Source organism: Carassius gibelio, chromosome A3 (genome assembly GCF_023724105.1).
Source record: "Carassius gibelio isolate Cgi1373 ecotype wild population from Czech Republic chromosome A3, carGib1.2-hapl.c, whole genome shotgun sequence".
Lineage (NCBI taxonomy): Eukaryota > Metazoa > Chordata > Actinopteri > Cypriniformes > Cyprinidae > Carassius > Carassius gibelio.
In genome coordinates, this window is record NC_068373.1 from 19,644,514 (window position 1) to 19,664,233 (window position 19,720).

Below are 19,720 nucleotides of genomic sequence, written 5' to 3' on the forward strand. Positions count from 1 at the left end.
TGCCAGTGAGATCCTGCACTTCTGAATTTTGCAATGCCAGAACATGTTCAATGTAGAATAAAAGCAATGATTTTTTATAACCGAGTCACAGATATTTATTTGATACTTCACAGACTGATCTTCACTGGGGAACAACACATAAGTTAATCCTATTGTAGTGTTTAAAAGAAGCAGTCACAAGACCATTTACAAAATGCTGAGTCATGTTGCGGTTGCATCAGTCAGTCACCCTCTCAGAAGATAAGCACAGCACATGCAACTGCAGTAACAGTAAGCTCACCCTGTGAAGTTATTTGGAATGCCTTGCCTTGTTTAAACCAACACTGAAAATCCATTAGTGTGCACATTGATGTTTTGCTGAATCATGATGACATAAATAGTAATTATATCAATTTCTCGCACTTTTCCTTAAAGAACATTTTAGATTTAATATAAATCAAGCTTAATTTAATTAAATCAAGCTTAACTTAATGAAATATATATTTTAAGAACAGTATATTTGAATGTTTTGTCATCTAAATTTTTGAGCAGATTCTTGGTTGACAAAATGCATGAGATACAAGGAAAACAACCTGTTTTTTTTTTTTCACCGTTATTTTTAAACCCCATGAAGTTAAAAGAATAAAAAAAAAAAAGATTATTGTATCACTTTAAAAAATGTTATATTTTAGTTTTCATGTAAATGAGAAAAAGTAAAGCTCACTGAAACCCTGGATAAATTTGGCGCAACACTACAGCTTAGTGTTCACAATGTGCAATTGCGCTTTCGCTGACTTATTCTTTATGATTTTTTTATTTTTGTAGAAATTAAAGCAAGATGCAGAATTGCTTATATATATATAATATGAATAAAAAAAAATCTAAATAACAGTTTTTGTAAAATGATTTTATTGGGTCAATGATGAAGAATGAAGAAGCATGTGTTAGACTGTACAATGAAAGCAGGTCTATATTCTTTCCTGAACACAGGAGTCTTGAAGTCTTAAGTATGAATTATACTGATATGAGGACTCAAAAGCATCCACATTAAACCAAAAAACAAAAAAAGGACCAGAAATGTCTGAGGCATCAATCTGGAGGCACTAGGAATTATTTATAAGTGGCAGGCATAATTCTTACATAATTATCATCAATCAAATTTGATTATCAGGGCAAAACCAAAAACACAAATCAGCCATCTCTGATCAGAATCAAGTTTTGGATAAAAATACAGTGAGAAAGACTTGTTTGTTTGAACACCATCCCCAATCATTCTTGCAAGGATAGTGAAAATAAAAAAACATGAATGGCTAATGAAGGACAACATAGAACTGCCTCAAAATGATGTTTCTTTCTCACACGCGTCTCAGCAGTGTACAGAGGAGGAACACAGCTCAAGTAGTGTATCTATCTGCAGCATTGCCCTTCCTTTAAACACGTCAACCGTTAGGAGCACTCTAAAGACGACAAACCTGTGCTCTCCAATGGAGGCACTGAGGCAGTGTGCATGTTGTGTGTGACGGCAGCTGCTCCGGTCACACCGACAGATGTGTCACGGCTACACCACACAGCGACATCTTTTGCACAAGCACTTGGGTTTGCCCTCAGGGCTCCCAGATGAAGGATGGCGTGGACTTGTAAAGGTCCTCAGGGATTCCTTTGGGTTTTGGCAAGTACGTAACACTTGCTTTATTAAGGTCTCTAAGCTCAAAGGCAGATAATACAACGTTTTAAGACTCGGCATGCTAGAACTAGGCAGCAAATACTAGAGGTTGATACTCCGTTTTTCAGCACCCTCAAAAGATGCCGAAAATCACTCAAATAATCTTGTGCTTGGAACGGTTCGAGTTCGTACAGTGAAATATTAAAATGGATACTATTCATTAATATTGTATACTAATATGAGAAGCTCAGCAATGCCCGGTTGCCTGGGACTGGGGGGCAGTGAATGGCACTAGAAGACACAGGACACTGTCAGTGGATAGTGAAGACGCAATACTTGCTTTTCACAAGCCTCCTGGGACTTCAGCCAGGGGCGTAAGGCAGAATTCGACCCCAGACAAAGAGTCCTCTACCGCCAAGCCTAGCTGCAGCTATCTGAATGCATACACAGGCACCATTCAGCCGAGACGCAGCAGAGTCAAAAGAGTTACGAGAGCAGCCCTGAATGGGGCCAAACACAGGCAGGGAGTCAGTATCTCTGGATTTATGGGTGCACAGTGGCAAAAAAAACTGTAGGTTACATATCTGTTAGAAAAGAGTGAGGGATAGACTATTTACATAAAATACTTACTACAACAGTATTCAGGACGGACATGGCACTATACAAACTAGCTATACACAACTGTTGATGGAACGAGGTTCACATAATAAGATCTATCCCTTTTGAAGAAGTTTGTTCTAATTATTGGTACCTTAAACACGTGGCACTTGTGACTACAGACGCGTTTGTTAGCGGGGTCTGACCGAGAAGCCAGTTTAGATTTGGTTGTGGACCGAGAAACAAAAACTCAACAGAAAGCAAATAAATTAACAAGAGACCGTTTTTGGTTCCCTGATGGATGAAGAAGCTCTTCCAGACTTTAGCTAGGGCAGAGCGGAGGATGTCGTCTGCAGGCCAGCAAGGAAATGTGATTTCCTGCTCCTGATGGAGAGCTACAATTAGTGGATGTTCCTGAAGGCGAACAACTACGCTTAAGTGGTCTACATTCAGCCCTGAGTTTATGCTGCATGATCACTGCATCTATCAGCTCGCCTAGCGTGGCTAACCACAGTATAAGTTCAGTTTATCAAGTGGCATGAATTGAGAGCGTTATCCATCAGCAGAGAAAGAAAAAAAAAGAAAAAAAAAAAGTGTGTAAACTTTTGAAACATAACTTAAAAAGTTTATCGGTAAATATATTCATAGATCTATTTATATATATATATATATATATATATATATATATATATATATATATATATATAAAAAACAACTGGATTCTAAAATTGTACAATTGATTAGACAACTACACATTAAAAACACCAATCAAAATAAGGGGGGAAATTAAGGCCAGGCAGGTCTCGACGGAGAGGCTCAGAACAGTTCCTGTTAAAAGGTTAAAACAGCATTTGCATCTCATCTTGCTATTTGGTCAGTAATAAAAGGCTCAAAGGTAACAGATCAAAGAACAGTGCTAGGATCTCATCCTGCTTTTCTCCCCTTTTCGAGGGAGGAGTGCATTGCTTTTGGCACCTTCGGTGAGAGGGTGATGCTCAGTGACACGTACAGCTTCTCTTGGCAGGACGAGTGTGAGTGGCCAGACCCACTCTCTTCTCTACCCGCCGCCCCGTGCTCCTGACAGACCGCTAGGCTAGGCCGCCTTCTTCGCATAAAAGCACGTCAGAGCTATTCAGAAAGGTTACGGTGTGGAGTACAAACATTGGAGTCAGTTTCTTCTGAGCAGAAGAGGGTTATTTCGGAGAGATCTGAGGGTTACGGCTGGACCAGCATCACTGCAGCATGAGCTGTTTGAGGTTGTCGTGCAAGATGGTGTCCTTGACGTCGCGAAAGACCAGGCGAATGTTCTCCGTGTTAATTGCGGTGGTGAAGTGGTGGTAGAGGGGCTTCTGCTGCTGGTCTCGGCGCTTGTTCCGGAAACAATCCACCAGGAACTTCTGCACATCCTCCAGGTTGTGCGGCTCCCCTGTGTACTCGGGGAAGTAGTCCTTGATGGCCACCGTTTTGACCTTCTCCGCCAGCAAGTCTGTCTTGTTGAGGAAGAGGATGATGGAAACGTTGTTGAAGACGCGGTTGTTGACGATGGTCTCGAAGATGTTGAGCGACTCCATGAGGCGGTTGGTCAGCCGGTCCTCCATCAGCACCTGGTCGAACTCGCTGGACGAGACGAGGAAGAGGATGGAGGTGACGCTGTCGAAGCACTCGAACCACCTGCGGCGCTCCGACCGCTGGCCGCCCACGTCCACCATCTTGAAGGGCACGTTCTTGATCTCAAAGTCGTACTCGTGAATGCCCTTGGTGGGCTTACGTGCCAGCAGGATGTCTTGCTGTGTTGGTAGATAGTCCTGTGGAGAGAGAGAGAGTGTGTGTCAGTGAATCAGTGGTAAAGACTGGAATGAGATTTGCATGTGGTGGTTAATATGATATTAAATGAAATCACCTGCTATTAGTTTGCATACCACATAACAGTAGGACTACACAGCATTTAAAATCTAGGCACCATACACTTATCCTACGCTATCATTCATACACCTTCTTGATGGTTACAGAAAAAAAAAACTCGGAATTGACTGGGAGTTTCTTTGAAATTGGCCAAATCTGCCTGAAATCCAAACATGTTTTCAGAAGTCAACGTGCTTCTTTAATTATTGGCAAATTTAGGTACTGACCACTTTAATACCAAGTTTACATTTACCCTTTGTAGTTTCCCTAAAGATATTCTCGGCATACACATGGTTTCTTAACAATTCTGTAGCGATGTTCAATTCTTAAACCGCTTTTTAGCATTATACAAAACTTCAAGAGAAATTATGGGAAATTTTTTATTAAAGGTGTGGGAGCAGATCTGAAAAATGAATACATACATACATACATACAGACACACACACACACAAAACTTTTCACATTATTATGTAAATACAGATAAAGCAGTGTAAAAAAGTTAGACAACAGTTTTTTTCCCCATTCAAAACCTAGAAATTTATTAATTTATTAAGTAGTTTAACCATATAAAGGTTATGACAAAACGAATGAAAGATACTTGTTCTGACCAAAATAATGCTTATTTTTTAAATTATAAAACTACTATCATGTAATTTAATTTTACATTTATAAAAAAAAAAGAAGGAATGTGATCTCAAGATTTTGGACTCCATTGATTTCATGGTGTTCCCAAGAGGGAAAAAAGGGGTAAAACTCTGATAATAAATCAGTAGAACCTAAAACTCAAATTGTAGGGACAAGAAAAAAAGAAAAGAAAAACACAACAACTACAAAATCCAAACTGTGGGGACAGGACAATAGGGAGAGAAAACAAGAAGCTCATGGCTCATTCTCCACATTACTGGCATACCATAGCTGGAGGATGGGGGGGGGGGGGTGGTGGCATTACCAAAAAGGTGCATCTGGATCGTAGCACTGGCCAATAAAGGGTCTGAGGGCAAATGCACTCAAAAACACATTAGATGAAACTCTACACTACAGCAAATGCAAGCTATATCAAGTCGATAAGAGTACAGTGCTCCGTGATAATAGAACACCTGAGACAGATTTCTGAAATTCCAGACAGGATGACGTCAAAGACACCCGTCTTGAATGACCAAGCCATTTGTGACGGATCCAGAGCCAACAGTCCATCCTCCTCACACACACTGATGTAACCGCTACTCGTGTCTGAAGGAGTATTATTTGTGTTATTTTTAAATATTTTACACTAAATAATTATCTTGAATAACTATTGCTTAAGTTTTAAATGTCAACTCAACTTTCATCAGCTTACGGTTTCATTGACTTCCCTTTGTTAGAAACTGTCAACATGTTTTTTGGTTTGTTTTTACAAACTGCAGTGTGGGTGAAAATTATTTCCTGTAGTAATCATCAGCTAGCTTCAAACGCTTTCAACAGAGCTGGAGTATTTAACATATCTTTAAGAGGATATCTTTATAAGTATTTCTAGTCATATATACGTCTAGTCGTATAGAGCTTAATTCAGTTCTATAGCCAAACATACACATCTCTCTCTGACACGTGCTCTGCATTGCCTGTATTTTGTCACATGTCAGAGGTAAACATTCTTCCTCATCTCCTCCTAAATATTAAGCAGTCTGGGCTGCTGAGGTCTGTGTGACACCCACACTACATCCATCCAAGAAGGATGAACTTAAACTGTAACAAACACATACTTTCCAACAGAGTCAAGTCGCCATTTCCCTCTCTGAGCACACTTGGAAGCATGCACTATTTCCTCTTCCTGTTTGTTGATAGCGTGAGTGCAGAAGTGGGTTCACATTACTGTGACGTGGCTGAGTGAAGAGTAGCCGTTTGGCTCAAAGAAAAAAAAAGAAACAAAAAAAAAAGAGGCCAGTCTGAGGCGTGCCGCCAGAGCAGAGTGCATTCAACCCTGCTTCCTCTTTCTCAGAACATAAAGTCAAAGCGACAGACACAGGAACTGAGACCGTGCGACAGAGTGACGTCAAGGAGCGTAATACAGAAAGTGAGATATGTGGGGAAACAAAAGTACTGTCCTTTCGATCTCTCTTCCCGATGCAGCATCAGTGATTTGAACAGAATGACTAAGCGTGCCTGTTTTCATAGGATGTGAATTTAAAACAGGTTATCTGATTCTTCGTCCTAAAGCAGAGCTGCCTGGAGTCGATGCCGAGATACTAATCATCACATTTACTGCAGTCAGCAGCATCTAGAAAGAGCACAAAACCGCAAACATCCGTTTAGTGCTGAGAGAGTACATGAGCAGCAGGCAGCAAGTCACATGACACACAAGGAACTGCACTGGTGCCTCGTGCATCAGCCAGACGATGATGCTGTGACAGCCGCACAGGTGCAAGTCTCAAATGATCTGCTAAAAACTCATCCGTCAACACACTCCAGATATATAAGGCAAATGAAGTGGGAACAAATATGGACCATAAATATAGGAATCTTAATAATCTCAAAAAGTGTTGAAACTTTAAATAGCAAAAACAACAACTTATTGACGTTATTGGCAATTCTGACTCAATTCAGTACCTGGGTGCTGTCATCATGGTTTAGATGTGGAAAGAAGTGATGTGGGCCCATGACAAAATTACCGTAATAACTGTGCTGTCAGGTTTTTGTTTTTTTGAGTCATTCTGATGGCTGGTCTATAAATTATTTTTCTTTTCTATTTTTGTACTCTCTGGTATGACTACTGAAATGGGATCCAGACAAGTTATAACTGATGGTCAGTGTTGCTTGTTGAGAAAACATACGGCTTTAATTATCATTACTCAGCGTGAGCACCTGGATCATCCGAATGAGTAAGAAAACCCTCATGAGAAGATGAGGAAGTGTCATACGGTCATTTTTAATCACACAGCCTCATGACACGCAGAGTCTTCCAGACTGATTCTTTCAAATATCTTACACATTAAAACTGGTGAAACGTTATGGGAAAAGGTGCTATAGAAACTTTTATGGGAAAGGGTTGACACACGTGACCTTTGATGTGAGCAGAGCTTGTTTCACTTCTCTCTTTCTGTGCTGGCTGGTGAATGGGCAACCCTGTCATGACCCAGAGCATTGCGAGGGAACAAACAGACAGGCATTCATAAGTCTCACATTATCTTCAGCGTTTGCCATTCAGTATTTTCTTCATCCTCTGTGGAAATTAATCAGTGGAAAATATAAAGTGATTTATCTCATACTGCTCTGATAAAAGAATTCTTCAGCAATGCTAGCTGCTTCAGTACTGTACTTACTAATCTGTCTGTATGAAATGGATCTCCTGAAAGCACGTAAAGACTCAAGATATTTATTTGAAAGAGGTATTTACTATGCATTGGGGACACTCCATCATGAGGTACTTTAAAGGAGTAGTTCACCAAAAAATATAAATTTATAACAAAATATTTAGAGAAATGTCTTAGAAATGCTTTTTCTATTTGTCTGTTTGTCCACGAACAACCTAAAACGTACATTGGAAGTCATAGGCAAAGGACAGCATGTTTACGAAACTTCTATTCCAAAATTACTAGCAGATAGCAAGACAAATGAGATTTGTCATGGAGGTCAATATCTATCTCATCAGTTTCCAGGCCTACATGGAATGTGTACCCCGCAAATTTCCAAAGAATTGAAACGCTGCCATTTACAAAGATTTATTTTTATTACACAATTCAACTAATTTGTTAGTGCAAAAATAAATTGTAAAAAAAAAGTGTGGGGACCATAATGTACAGTTAAAAGCATCCTAAAGCACATTAAATTACTGATATTAAGCATAAATATTATATCTAGAAAGAAAATGTGAGGTGAGAAACCTCAGTGTAGACAGAATGATGAGAGAGAGCCACATGCTTACCGGTGCTCCGAGTTTGTCCAAATTATCCAAGAAATATTTCACCGATTCACCCTGTGAGGACGACAAAGAGCAGAGATAATCAGTCAAAGTGAAGATGAAAACAGCAGAGCACAAACTATACATCATACTTATGTATTTGTATTTGAACTTATACACACCACCATGTGTGTATGTTATTTGAGTGACATAAGCACTCAACGTAATGAGGGCCTCATTCAACATGAGAACACATGGACGTGACTCATGAAAAACCCTCTCACAGGATGTCAGTAATTACAAGCATATTGTATTTTGAAAGCAAATGTTACTGGCATCTTTTGTTTACCCATGTAGGGGAAATTCTGTAGTGTTATTGATTATCTGCATCAGCTTTTAGTGGTGACGGTACTAGTGCTGTACTAGCACCACAATCCCGCTTCAGACATGAATGTGTGACAGCAGGTCACCAATAAACACACAAGGGCACTAGAAAACGGACTAACAGGGATGAGGAAGAACACAGCAAGGCGTGCTCTGGTTCGGAAAATGAAAATCTTGAGTAACAGGAACAAACTGCCCAGGAAACAGCAACAGGCCTTGAGTTAATGTTCCATGACGCTCAGATGTATAACAGACTAATTAGCCTCTTGCAATCTCAACAGTCTGGCGTGCTGACATGACAGCAGGAAGGAGTTCTGATCTGCTTCCTTTACGATGCTCATCTTTCTCAGTGCATGACGGAACTGTAGAGTAAAGCTGTGTGGAAACAGTCAAAAAAAATGTCTTCCTCATTTCCTACATAAAACACCCTTTCAAAATATTATTTGCATCTTGGGGATAACTGAGGTCTACAAGAGGTACATGTGGGTCTTTTGAGGTGGTTTTCAGAAAAAGGGGATTTAGTCACAAGAACACCCCAGTACCCCTCCCCCAGCTGAGCACGAAACCACACAGTGCTGTTCATCTTCAATGAAGGGTGTGGGAACATAAGAACAACACGGTCACTGCAAACCAGGATATCAGTCTCTGAGCAACGCTGAAAAGGAAGTCCTGTTAACTCCGAAACATCTGAAGCCAATCCTGAAGTGAACATCTGTTTTTGTGAATACAAATACTAATATAATATAATACACACACAAATAATATTTAGCAGAACAGAAGTTGTTCTTTTTTTATCATCTGAATATCACAACACACGCTCACGGAGAGGCCATGACCCCAAGTACATTTGTAGAGTGCATTTGCCACCATTTCAGTTTCACTTTAAATACATTTGTTTAGACTTGGTAATTATAATAAATTTTATTTACAAAGCCACTGTTATTTATATTTACTTAATAATTGTATACCTCTGCTGTCCTTCATACTGTTAAAAGACTTGTTGTAGAGTGAGGGAAACTAAAACACATTTATTGTTTTGTGATTTATACATTAAAATAACAGTGAAAGTGAGGGTCAGTGAAATATCTCCTTCCCCCAGGCCTCAGATTTACAGGAGTGCACAAGAGTCATTGTTTTAAATCACAGCTCAACATTCCTTCATGGATCATGCAATCTTTCTCTCTACAAAGCTCTCTACACACAAAAATGACACCTACACACACTAGTTGAAATAGAAACAGAACTCTTTAATGATTTCCTATCCTACATACTCCTATCTATGGGGTGGGCAGAGCACAGAAATAAGTGTTTAGGACCACAGGAGAGAGCGTACTTGGGTGGATGTCACCTATCAAAATCTCTCTTCTGGTAACTTCAATCTGCAGAGATCATGGATCCTGTGGGGAACGCGGTTGAGATGAACAGCGCTGAAGATAGTTTTATTTTATAATGCAGCATGACTGTCTGAATTGAACAGGGAGTCTCACAAGTATTTCCTGAATCAGATTAAGCCTTCAGTAAATGGAGTTAAAATTAACCTCACTGACTCGCACAGACTATTAGCAAACATTGTAATGATTCACCAAACTGAATGTGACGGTTATAAACCATGTGCTGGCTTTTTAGTGCAAAACAGACTTTAAAAAGAAAAACAAAAGAAGCCAGATCAGGGGTAGTGAGAGCAGAACAACAGGGAATAAAGCAGTGGATTAGGATTATACAATGCCTAGAAATAAGAGGAGGGGTGAAGTGAGGAGAAGCCAGAGGCGAAAGGATCTTGGCTGCAGGAAACACGTTTTGTTTCTTTGCATGTCAGACGCATTCTACAACACCCAGAGGCTGGAGGGGCAGAGTTGTGAAAGCAGGAAGCCTGATAATGTTTTGCACTCGACACACGTGTTTTGTGGATTACAGGGCACAAAAGTGTTTTGTTGCCTTCACTCACACAGACTGCATGCAAATCACCAGAGCCTGTGGCAGAGCGAGGGGAAGAGGCTGTCTACTTAATGGTAGAACCGTATATATAAGCCTCAACAGTAACAGACAAAATTTGCCTTTGACCAGAGCAAATGGAGAATCCTGAGATTGGTGAGGAGCAGATCTACCCTGTTATCAGCTCCATAGATCTGGAGCGCAGTATAGTGGCTCAGTGTCATGTTGTTTCTTGTTCTGAACAGCATGAATCCACTATTCTGCTAAAGTCCCAACTTGCCCATGCTGAGAGGATCACTATAAATGGGCAAAGACCACCTTTATTCCTCAGAAAAAAAAAGAAAACTGTTTGTGCATGACACCAGTGATGGCTAAAATAAACTGCATTATAACTTGTATAATAACAAAGGGATATATCATGGTCATAAAGCTGCCCTGGGCTGTCTTGGTCATGTCATTTTGGCTGACAATTCATGTTGGAATCATACAATAACTAAAAAGTGAAGAGAATCAATTTGCATTTGCAATGCGTGTTAAATTGTTTAGCATCTGTGGCACAAAGTACTTCAGCATTAGAAGAAGAGACATAATGTTGCATGCATGATTGTGATCATGTGATGTATTAGTGCAACAGCCTTCTCACCAATTTTACACAGTAATGTTGGAAAACAAGTGAATCAGTCTGTATCTGAAATCTCTCATTCTCAGTAATTTCTACAAATCATAATAGTACGAGTTGGTCACTGGGTGTAAAGTGCTTTGGTGAAATCAACGTTTAAAATGGGGAAGTAATGCACTAGGAACTGAGAGCATTTAGAGAAGTCTGAAGTTGCCAAGATGGCACTTGCCTATGTCAGGCCTTAATGAGGAATTATTTGAGAATTAACTGGGGAAAATCTAAAATTACCAAACCAAATTGATAAAATAGCTTAAAAAAAAACAGGAACCTGTTACTTCGATTTGATAAGCAAATTCCTTAAACATCTCACAGCAGCCAGGCCTGAACACAACAGTGATGTGGTTTACACATCCTCTTGGATACACACACACACAATCTTGGCAAGCCAATGTGTGAAAACTTTCAGTTTGGATTCTAAAGTCTCTAAAAGTTTTTTTTTTTTTTTTGGTCCACCACAAGACTTCTGTCAACTGCCAAAAAAACCATATATCATTTGTGGTGAGTGTTACACTAAAGTACCATATGCTAAAAACTAGCGCCTGCTGATAAATAGTTCTGCTGATATTATCGGCCGATATGAGACTGTCGCCAATATATCAGTATCGGTGAATATGTCGCCGATACAGATTATTATGTATTTTTTTACTGAACATAATTGTAGATAAAAAGCTTGAAATGGCCTAATTACTTAGTTTGTCCAGGAGAGCATGCTCCATTGTTTGCTACTGGTGACCTGGATTTGTGATGTTCATTTTAACCAGTTAACCGTATTTGACCATTATTTTCAGTAATTTATCAAAATATTTTTGATATATCAAAAGGTTTGCTGTACTGTTAAAATATACTATGTGTATAAACAAATTGTGTTGTTTATAGAGACGGAGAAAAAAAAAACATAAGTCACGAATAAGTCGCATTTTACTATTTAAAGGGGGGGTGAAATGTTATTTCATGCATACTGAGTTTTTTTACACTGTTAAAGAGTTGGATTCCCATGCTAAACATGGACAAAGTTTAAAAAATTAAGTTGTACGTTTGAAGGAGTATTTTTGTTCCAAAAAAACCTCTTCCGGTTTGTCACAAGTTTCGGAAAGTTTTTTTTCGAGTATGGCTCTGTGTGACGTTAGATGGAGCGGAATTTCCTTATATGGGTCCTAAGGCACTTCTGCCAGAAGAGCGCGCGCTCCCGTATAGCGAGGCTGAGCACAAACATTTCACTGATCAGAAAGGGTCACGATCGTGTGTTGGGACCGCAGGCGGTGAGTAAAACTGCTTCAAATATCTCTGTGTTGTTTACTTAGCTATCAGCGCGTAAGCACATCAAGTAAACAACATGCGATGTTGTCATCAAACTGCACTTTCCACATGTACAGCTTAAAAAAAAAAAAAGACGACAAAGTGGAACTTAATCATTTTCCAAAACTGCTAAGCAAATATATACAGTTTCAGTACATACCACATAGAGACGCATTTGGTGATGCTGCTCTTGTTAAATTTCAGCCTCTGGATCTGTGTCACAGCTTCCAAACGCTCTCAACGCAAAAGCCTACTGGCGCTCGTGATTCTTTAGCTCCGCCCACACGTCACGCCTCCAGGCGCTCATGTTTTTCCGGGAAAAATCGGTACAGACTATCTTTCTCTTATAAATATAATAAAAATAAAGACTTTTTGGAGTTATGAAGGATGCAGTACTACTCTATAGGTACTCAAAGATTAACAGGATATTGAGTGAAAACGAGCATTTCACCCCCCCCTTTAATTCAGAAATGGGCTTAATGTCAACTCAAAATGTTTAAAAACATTATGATAAACACTGTAAACATAGGTAGGCTATTTTAGTTCCCCTAACTCCACAAACAAATAATTTCAGTTAACAGTATTTAGAAAAGAACAAGAACTAAAAAATATAAGCTATAATGTGTATATTTTATATATATACATATATATAAATTTAGGAAACCAAATGGTCTCTCATTCGATACAAAATCAAATATTTTAGTATCTACTATATATTTGAATGGCAAATTATTATTTAGTATGTACTTCACTCACGTAAAAAAAATCCACATAATTTTTTTTTTTTTTTTTTGTAAAAACACTTAATATAAATACTACATATTTAAACTGAGCAGTGTTTTTTCCACATATTTTTGACTAATTATTTTATTATGATGATGAACAGGCTGAACTGTCAAAGTAGCAAAGCTTAAATGCAATCACTTAAATTGTTTCCTTCTAACAGTGGAAGCAACCAGACTCTCCTTTTGGTCATAAAGATAATCAAAATTGTAAAAGGTTTACCTTTATTTGTGTACATTCACAATAAAAACAAATCTTTGTGCTTTTGTAATATAAGCCTAAAGAAAAATAGGATGCCACTTTCTGCAGTCGGTTACCTTTCGCGCAGAACAAAAATTAACCGAAACTCTGCATACTAGGCTACTTGAAGAGTTTTTAGTTCGTTTTCTTAATTTATTATTTCAAATTATGCTGCGCTTTGTGAATTTGCTGACTGTGATATTCATGTCATTTTCATTGCATGCTGTATGTGAAATGAGAGTTACCTTGGCTTTATTATTATTTAAAAAAAAATATGGCTTCCAATTTAAAAAAATTTTTTTAATTAAAATAAATAAAATAACATCAGCTATCGGCTACCCTGCTTTCCAAGCTGTCCAAAAACCCATATCGGTCAACCACAAATCAAAATACTATCTATTTTGATGCCAAATTTTAAATAAGAGTGGAAGTGACAAATATCGGTATCGGCACCAAAAAATCCTATCGTGCATTCCTAGTAATTTTCAATGCCAGCAAAACACATTTTCTGTTCAAAAACTGTTACAATCCCACTGCCTGTCTAATATTCGGTTTCACTCAAAAAAGCATCATATTTACAGAATGATTTTAAATTACTTAAAGAAATGATTTACGACTTCAAGTCTTTAAAGAGAAATACAGTTGGGAAACTCACCAGCTGAAACTCCCTGCGCCGGTCATATGCGTTCTGTATGCCCGTGTCAGCCCAGAGGGCACGGATTGATGGCAGGTACTGCAGGAACACCTTGGTCTCCATCATCCCTTGCGACACCATGGCTGAGCGTGTGTCAAAAGCCATCATGACGTTTCCATGTGATTGGTTTGAAGGGTCTCCCCATGGGATATGCAGCTTTTCTCGGGCATCCACAAGCACTCGAACACCTGTGATGGCAGCAATAGGAGGAATATGATGTTAATATTTATGTATGATGTTGTGTACACAAAGTTCAATAGGACACTTTTTGAGTGTAACAAAGCAAGCAACATTAGACCCCAGTTTTATTTTTTTTTCAACACATGGTAAACTGGGATGCAAATTAATAACACACAATGGGCATTTATCATAATTTTATCATTTATCTTTCGTAATAATTGACAAGTGGTCTTTATGAAAGTAAGCATTACAAGTGTGCAGTGACATGCTAGTAAGGCTTGTAGTTTTGCTTGGTTTAACATTTCCAGTGTAGACACGTGTATTGTGTAAATACTAGATGAACGCAACCTGATTCAGCATTACTAATGACTTAGGGCTGCAGAAATCTACATGATGTATCACAGATTTCCTCAAAATTCAAAAACATTAGTTTTAAAAGACAGAATTTAACAAAACAAGACATACTTTAAGTCTTGTTGCCAGATTATCATTATTTTTACAAAAGCTATTTGGCCTTTTGCATTTCTCAGCTCTAGAAACATTCCTGTAGTTTAGTTTAATTTAATAATTCGTTAGAGTGAGTGATCAGATCACAAGTCTAGTGTAGTGCTTATTATGCAAGAATATGAATATGGCAATAAAAAGATATCAAGACAAATAAACAACATACATTGCAGAGCAAAAAAAAAAATCAATGACATTATTTATTTCACATTTTATAATTTACACTTAATAAAAATAACATCCACTTCTGTGATGCAGTACAGCAACAACATGAAAATTTTACCAACGCACTGGCAAGTCTCGAGCATCAAGCACGAGACACGTGGCTGCAACTTCCTACACCACTCCTGGGCGAGGGTTTGAGTATCAGTGGTGAAAACAGTGGTGATGTTGGTCTCTAGATTTGTATACTCCGATTATCGTCATAGGAGAGTCCTATTGTGAGCTGGTTTTCACAACTGGCTTTCTCTTTCAAAACCTGGCGTCCCCCAAGCAGTCACACTAGAAGTAACCTGCTAAACCAGTTTCCACTTACAGCTCTGTCTCACAATGACAGACAAAAAAGCAAGAGCTCTTTTGACCTTTATATATACACGGTCTTTCGTTTAGTTTGGTGGGAAAAATTAGAAGTTCTTGGTAACCAGGAATAGACAATAAAACAGACTAATGAATGGAGTTACTTTGCAGTCATCTTCCATTCTGCATAAAAAAATAAATAAAAAACTGGCGTATTTCATCGCAGATTTAAATTCTGGACCTCAAATCCTTCACAGGATAAGTCTTTAATTGTTCTCGCCAAACTTTCTGGCATGAGGTGAGGGCAGGTCAAGGGTATTTAACTGAAAGAGCCCTTTAAGAGGTCAGCAATGTCCAAGCAGAAGCTCATTACTGCAGCACAAGACTGCATGTAAATAGAGCTTTCTCTATTCTATGCACGTCCTGAAGCATAATCAATAACAGCAGTCCATAGATGCACATTAGCGAAAGCAAATAGCCATTCTGCCTAAAATACTCATGCACTACATAGTTTCTACCCTGTCCCTACCTACAAAGTCAAAGCATGTTGGCCTTAACAATTTCACCCCTGAATTTAAACACACAGTAACCCAGCTTCCCATGGCATGCCAAGGCCAAACAATGAGCCAATGACTATATATTACATATATTACTGTGTACATAAGCATAAAAACAATAAATAAATATTTTAGGTTCAAATGTGAAAAAGTGTCCTGTGACTCGTCTCTACAACTCCTACAAAGTTATCTAACACTTAATCACTTCCTTACCTTCATTAGTTTGTTTATTTTAAATGGTTTTACAGTGTGACAATCGTTTTTAAAATAATTCACATTTAGCCTCTTGGGAACTAAAAAAAAAAAACGCCGCAAAAATAGTTTTAGAAAAATATTATAGTATGCAACATCACAGGACATGTCAATTCACATTAACAACCCATACAAAATAAGAGGCATCAGATAGAAAAATGTTTCAGGGCTTCAGAGATGTACACTACATTGTGCAGGAAACTGAAAATGCAGAGGTGCTCAGAAGCGTAACCCCTTTGACACATCCCACATCTGTTAAGAAGTGGTGCGCCCATGTGACTGTGGCTCTGAGGGTGTCCTCACAACATACATGCACATGCACTTTCACCTTAAAGTTGACTATGTCTAACAAAACACATTTTTAAATCTTTACCATAACTGCATATGTTTATTGCACATTCGGCAGAAGAAATATGATATCAGTGAGATGATTATTTCACATCAAATTTTATAAACAACAGTAAAAAACAACAAATGCATGATGGGCTAAACCATTTAGGATGACAAAAACAGAATAATGCCTGAAATGGAAAAGATAAACAAAGTGCAACAGCTTGGAAGAAAAACCACAGAATGCAGGATTTCATCCATCCTCTCCAACAAACTCACAAGATGACAGCTGGTGTTTCAGTCTGGTTATACAATGTGAATACTCAAAACTGTTATTCTGTTCTCAAATGAAATTATTTAGAAATGTATAGCACATTGAAGAGATACTTAATTAGAGGAATTACATAATAGTGACAATCACAATCCTTCATAAAAAGTCTTGTAAAATCTTCCTGTTCGATTCAGGCTCTATTATATTGCATTACATGTAGTTCACTTATGACCTCTTTTTTTTCCTTTTATAAAAGAGGATCATCTGTACAAACCTGGGTAAATGCATTCAGTCAGATAAAAAAAATAGCCTATATATATTTATATGTGTATTGTTTATGCATTTATTCAGTAAGCTTGCATTTAATTGATCAAATCTGAAAAAAATTATCATGGTTTCCACAAAAATATAAAGACTTTCAAAGCATTATTTATAATATTTCAGTAAATTAAAATGATTTCTGAAGGATCATGTGGCATTGAAGACCAGAGCAATCCTTACTTCATTTTAAAACACGGTTCTAATTGTTAAAAGTGCTTTTTCTCTGACTTCAGGCATTTTATGGACAAATTAACGTGTTTTCTAGAATGCCTTTAGATTAGATCCAAGCAGCCATTTGACTAAATGCTTCCTGTTGAAGTTACACTAGAGAATGCTATGATGTTAGCTATGCTACAGACGAGTCTCCATGAGATCACAGATGAACCATTTGTCATTGTGGTACCTCTGCAAATGACGACCTTCGTGAAAAATTAATCCCTCAAAGGAAATCATAAAATCTTTTCACAGCAATAGGTGCTGGAAATCCCCAGATGAGGAAGCCCAAACGGGGAGCCCCGTATAATATAAGGTGGGTACTGAATACTGATCACTCATCACATCCCCTTTTGACAACTGACATGAACTGCTAAGAGTAAAATAGGCACACTTGCCTTGAACTCTAAATTGACTTTTTTCTTTTCTCTCATGTTTTTGTTAAGCTATGTGAAAACCCACCGAAACAGATCTTCCCCAAGGGGATAATAAAAGGTGATATTACTACTACCTCACATATGACAAATTGAGGATCATCTGACAAGTTTAGCTCTGAAACTCGGAAATCTATGTCAGAAACATTAAAGCTGGTCTGTTTCCACAACAGGTGCTAGTGAGTGTTTAGTGCCACTGTTAACCCATGTTTTCATCATGTGCTCATCTGGGAGCTCTGGACTCCACCCATTGCACAGATGCCCAAACACGTGAATTCAGATGAGTCCTTTACTACAAACATATATATGAAAATCACTTTTAAAATGAAAAAAAAAAAAATGCCATAATGAAGGCAACAAATGCGGGTTTTTATGCTTTGAACATGAGTTGATTGGTGTGCCCTCGGTAGACACCAGTCTCTTTGTTATTTATGAGACGGGCTCAGCATACCAACAAACAAGAGAGAGCCGATTTACAATTTAAGCCGGGCTTTTCATACCGGTTTGATTTATTTTACATAATTCAGCTTTGGTTATGGCATTAACCAAAAGAGAGATTTAACAGCTGTTGAAACAACACCGAGAATCTGGTTAAAACCCCAAATTAAAGGTAGTTATTAGTATAAAATGTCACAAACAAACACTTATGCTATTTTTAAAGCAGCAGTTTGAGTTCAAATGAATCGTGGGGTTCACGTTCGTCATGAAGCTGTTAAAATCTGAGTTTCATTTCGGATGAAATTCAAACCAGAGTCTTGTCTTAGGTAACTTAGACCTCTGAAATCACGAGTAAGAGTGAACTCACACTTTTTTTTAACGCGAGGGCAAGCCAGGAAACGATTTAGACAGAAACGAGGTCTTTGTTCAAGCCCGCAACGGTGAAAAGTTGATAGAATAACATGGGCGTTTCTCTTGGGCAGGTTACAGCGCAACTTCAGCTAACGCTAACTGAGCCTCATTTCGCTAGCCTCTCTTCATCTCTCCCAAGCCCGCTAAAAGCCAAGTTTAGACCCCACAACGCACTTTGTACAAGTGTTTGGATGAGAGACGCGCCTCATACCTTTCATAACATTACTGTAAATAGTGCCTCTGAACTCTTCTTTGGCCCGCTGGTCGAAGTCCTGGCCATGTATGATGCGCATCTGCTTGAGGAAAGTGGACTTGCCGCTCTCGCCGGCGCCGAGCAGAAGTATCTTGACTAACCGTTTCACATAGGTTTTGTCCTTCATAAGACCTCGGTCTATTTCTTTAGATTTCCTTAGTTGTTCCGCCTCGTTGCTGTTGAGAAGACAGTTCGGAAAACACACGGATAGAAAGGACCGGGACGGCAGGAAATCCGCCATCTTTTGTCTTCAACTTCATCGATACAGTAGGGAGTGAAACTGCGCGCGCGCACTGGCTCTGCCCCGCTGATCAACGCTTTGGGCGGGTTCGAACTTCGAAATGTAACGTTACAAAAAAAAACTTTAACGATTACATTCAGAAAAATCTTCTTTTTGTCGGAACAGTTTATTTGACCAGTTTATTTAGTTCGTTTTTTTTTTCATATTTTATCAAGCTTTATAGCTCACATATGATAAAGCTAATATGAAGCTCACACTTGAGGAGTAAAAATATTTTATGTAAAGGCCCAAAGGGAACAAAAATAGACAGTTTGGTGAAGCTGTTGTGGCCAAAAACAGATACATTTCTGATAGTTTGTAATATAATATCCCAATAATATATGTCTTTATAAAATTATATTGAAATGCCAAGCTTTATGACTGTCACATAAAATGCAATGAAACACAATGATTGAGACATAATGTTCCTATATATATATATATATATATATATATATATATATATATATATATATAAAGATAGATAGATAGATAGATAGATAGATAGATAGATAGATAGATAGATAGATAGATAGATAGATAGATAGATAGATAGTATAGTATAGTATCAGAAAGAACATGACCTGAAGGTGAAGCATTTGAGGGCAATCAGCATGTAGACACTTGTGTCCAACAGGTTTTTCAGGAGAGTTTTGATCATGTTGTTAAAAAAACCTCTTTATTCTATTTCTATTATGTCTACTTGTTTTCTTTTATTTATTATAAAACAACTGACC

At 38.2% G+C, this 19,720-nt stretch overlaps 1 protein-coding gene across 1 annotated transcript; it reads right to left on the reverse strand.

The window, feature by feature from the left end:
* Nucleotides 1–871: 871 nt before the first annotated feature.
* LOC127951169 (guanine nucleotide-binding protein subunit alpha-13) lies at nucleotides 872–19,004 on the reverse strand. The gene is made up of 4 exons (XM_052548899.1): nucleotides 18,662–19,004; nucleotides 13,985–14,211; nucleotides 8,040–8,090; nucleotides 872–4,044 (listed from the first exon to the last, which is right to left on the reverse strand). The coding sequence occupies exons 1-4, from the start codon at nucleotides 18,942–18,944 to the stop codon at nucleotides 3,472–3,474; spliced, it is 1,134 nt and encodes a 377-aa protein (XP_052404859.1). The 5' UTR covers nucleotides 18,945–19,004; the 3' UTR covers nucleotides 872–3,471.
* Nucleotides 19,005–19,720: the final 716 nt, after the last annotated feature.

Excerpts from the sequence above, each read along its gene's own strand:
- LOC127951169 (XM_052548899.1), bottom strand. The coding sequence starts at position 18,944 with ATGGCGGATTTCCTGCCGTCCCGGTCCTTTCTATCCGTGTGTTTTCCG. Across the intron at positions 14,212-18,661 it reads TTACAGTAATGTTATGAAAG|GTGTTCGAGTGCTTGTGGAT; the intron begins GTATGAGGCGCG and ends CTGCCATCACAG. Across the intron at positions 4,045-8,039 it reads TGGACAAACTCGGAGCACCG|GACTATCTACCAACACAGCA; the intron begins GTAAGCATGTGG and ends CTCTCTCCACAG.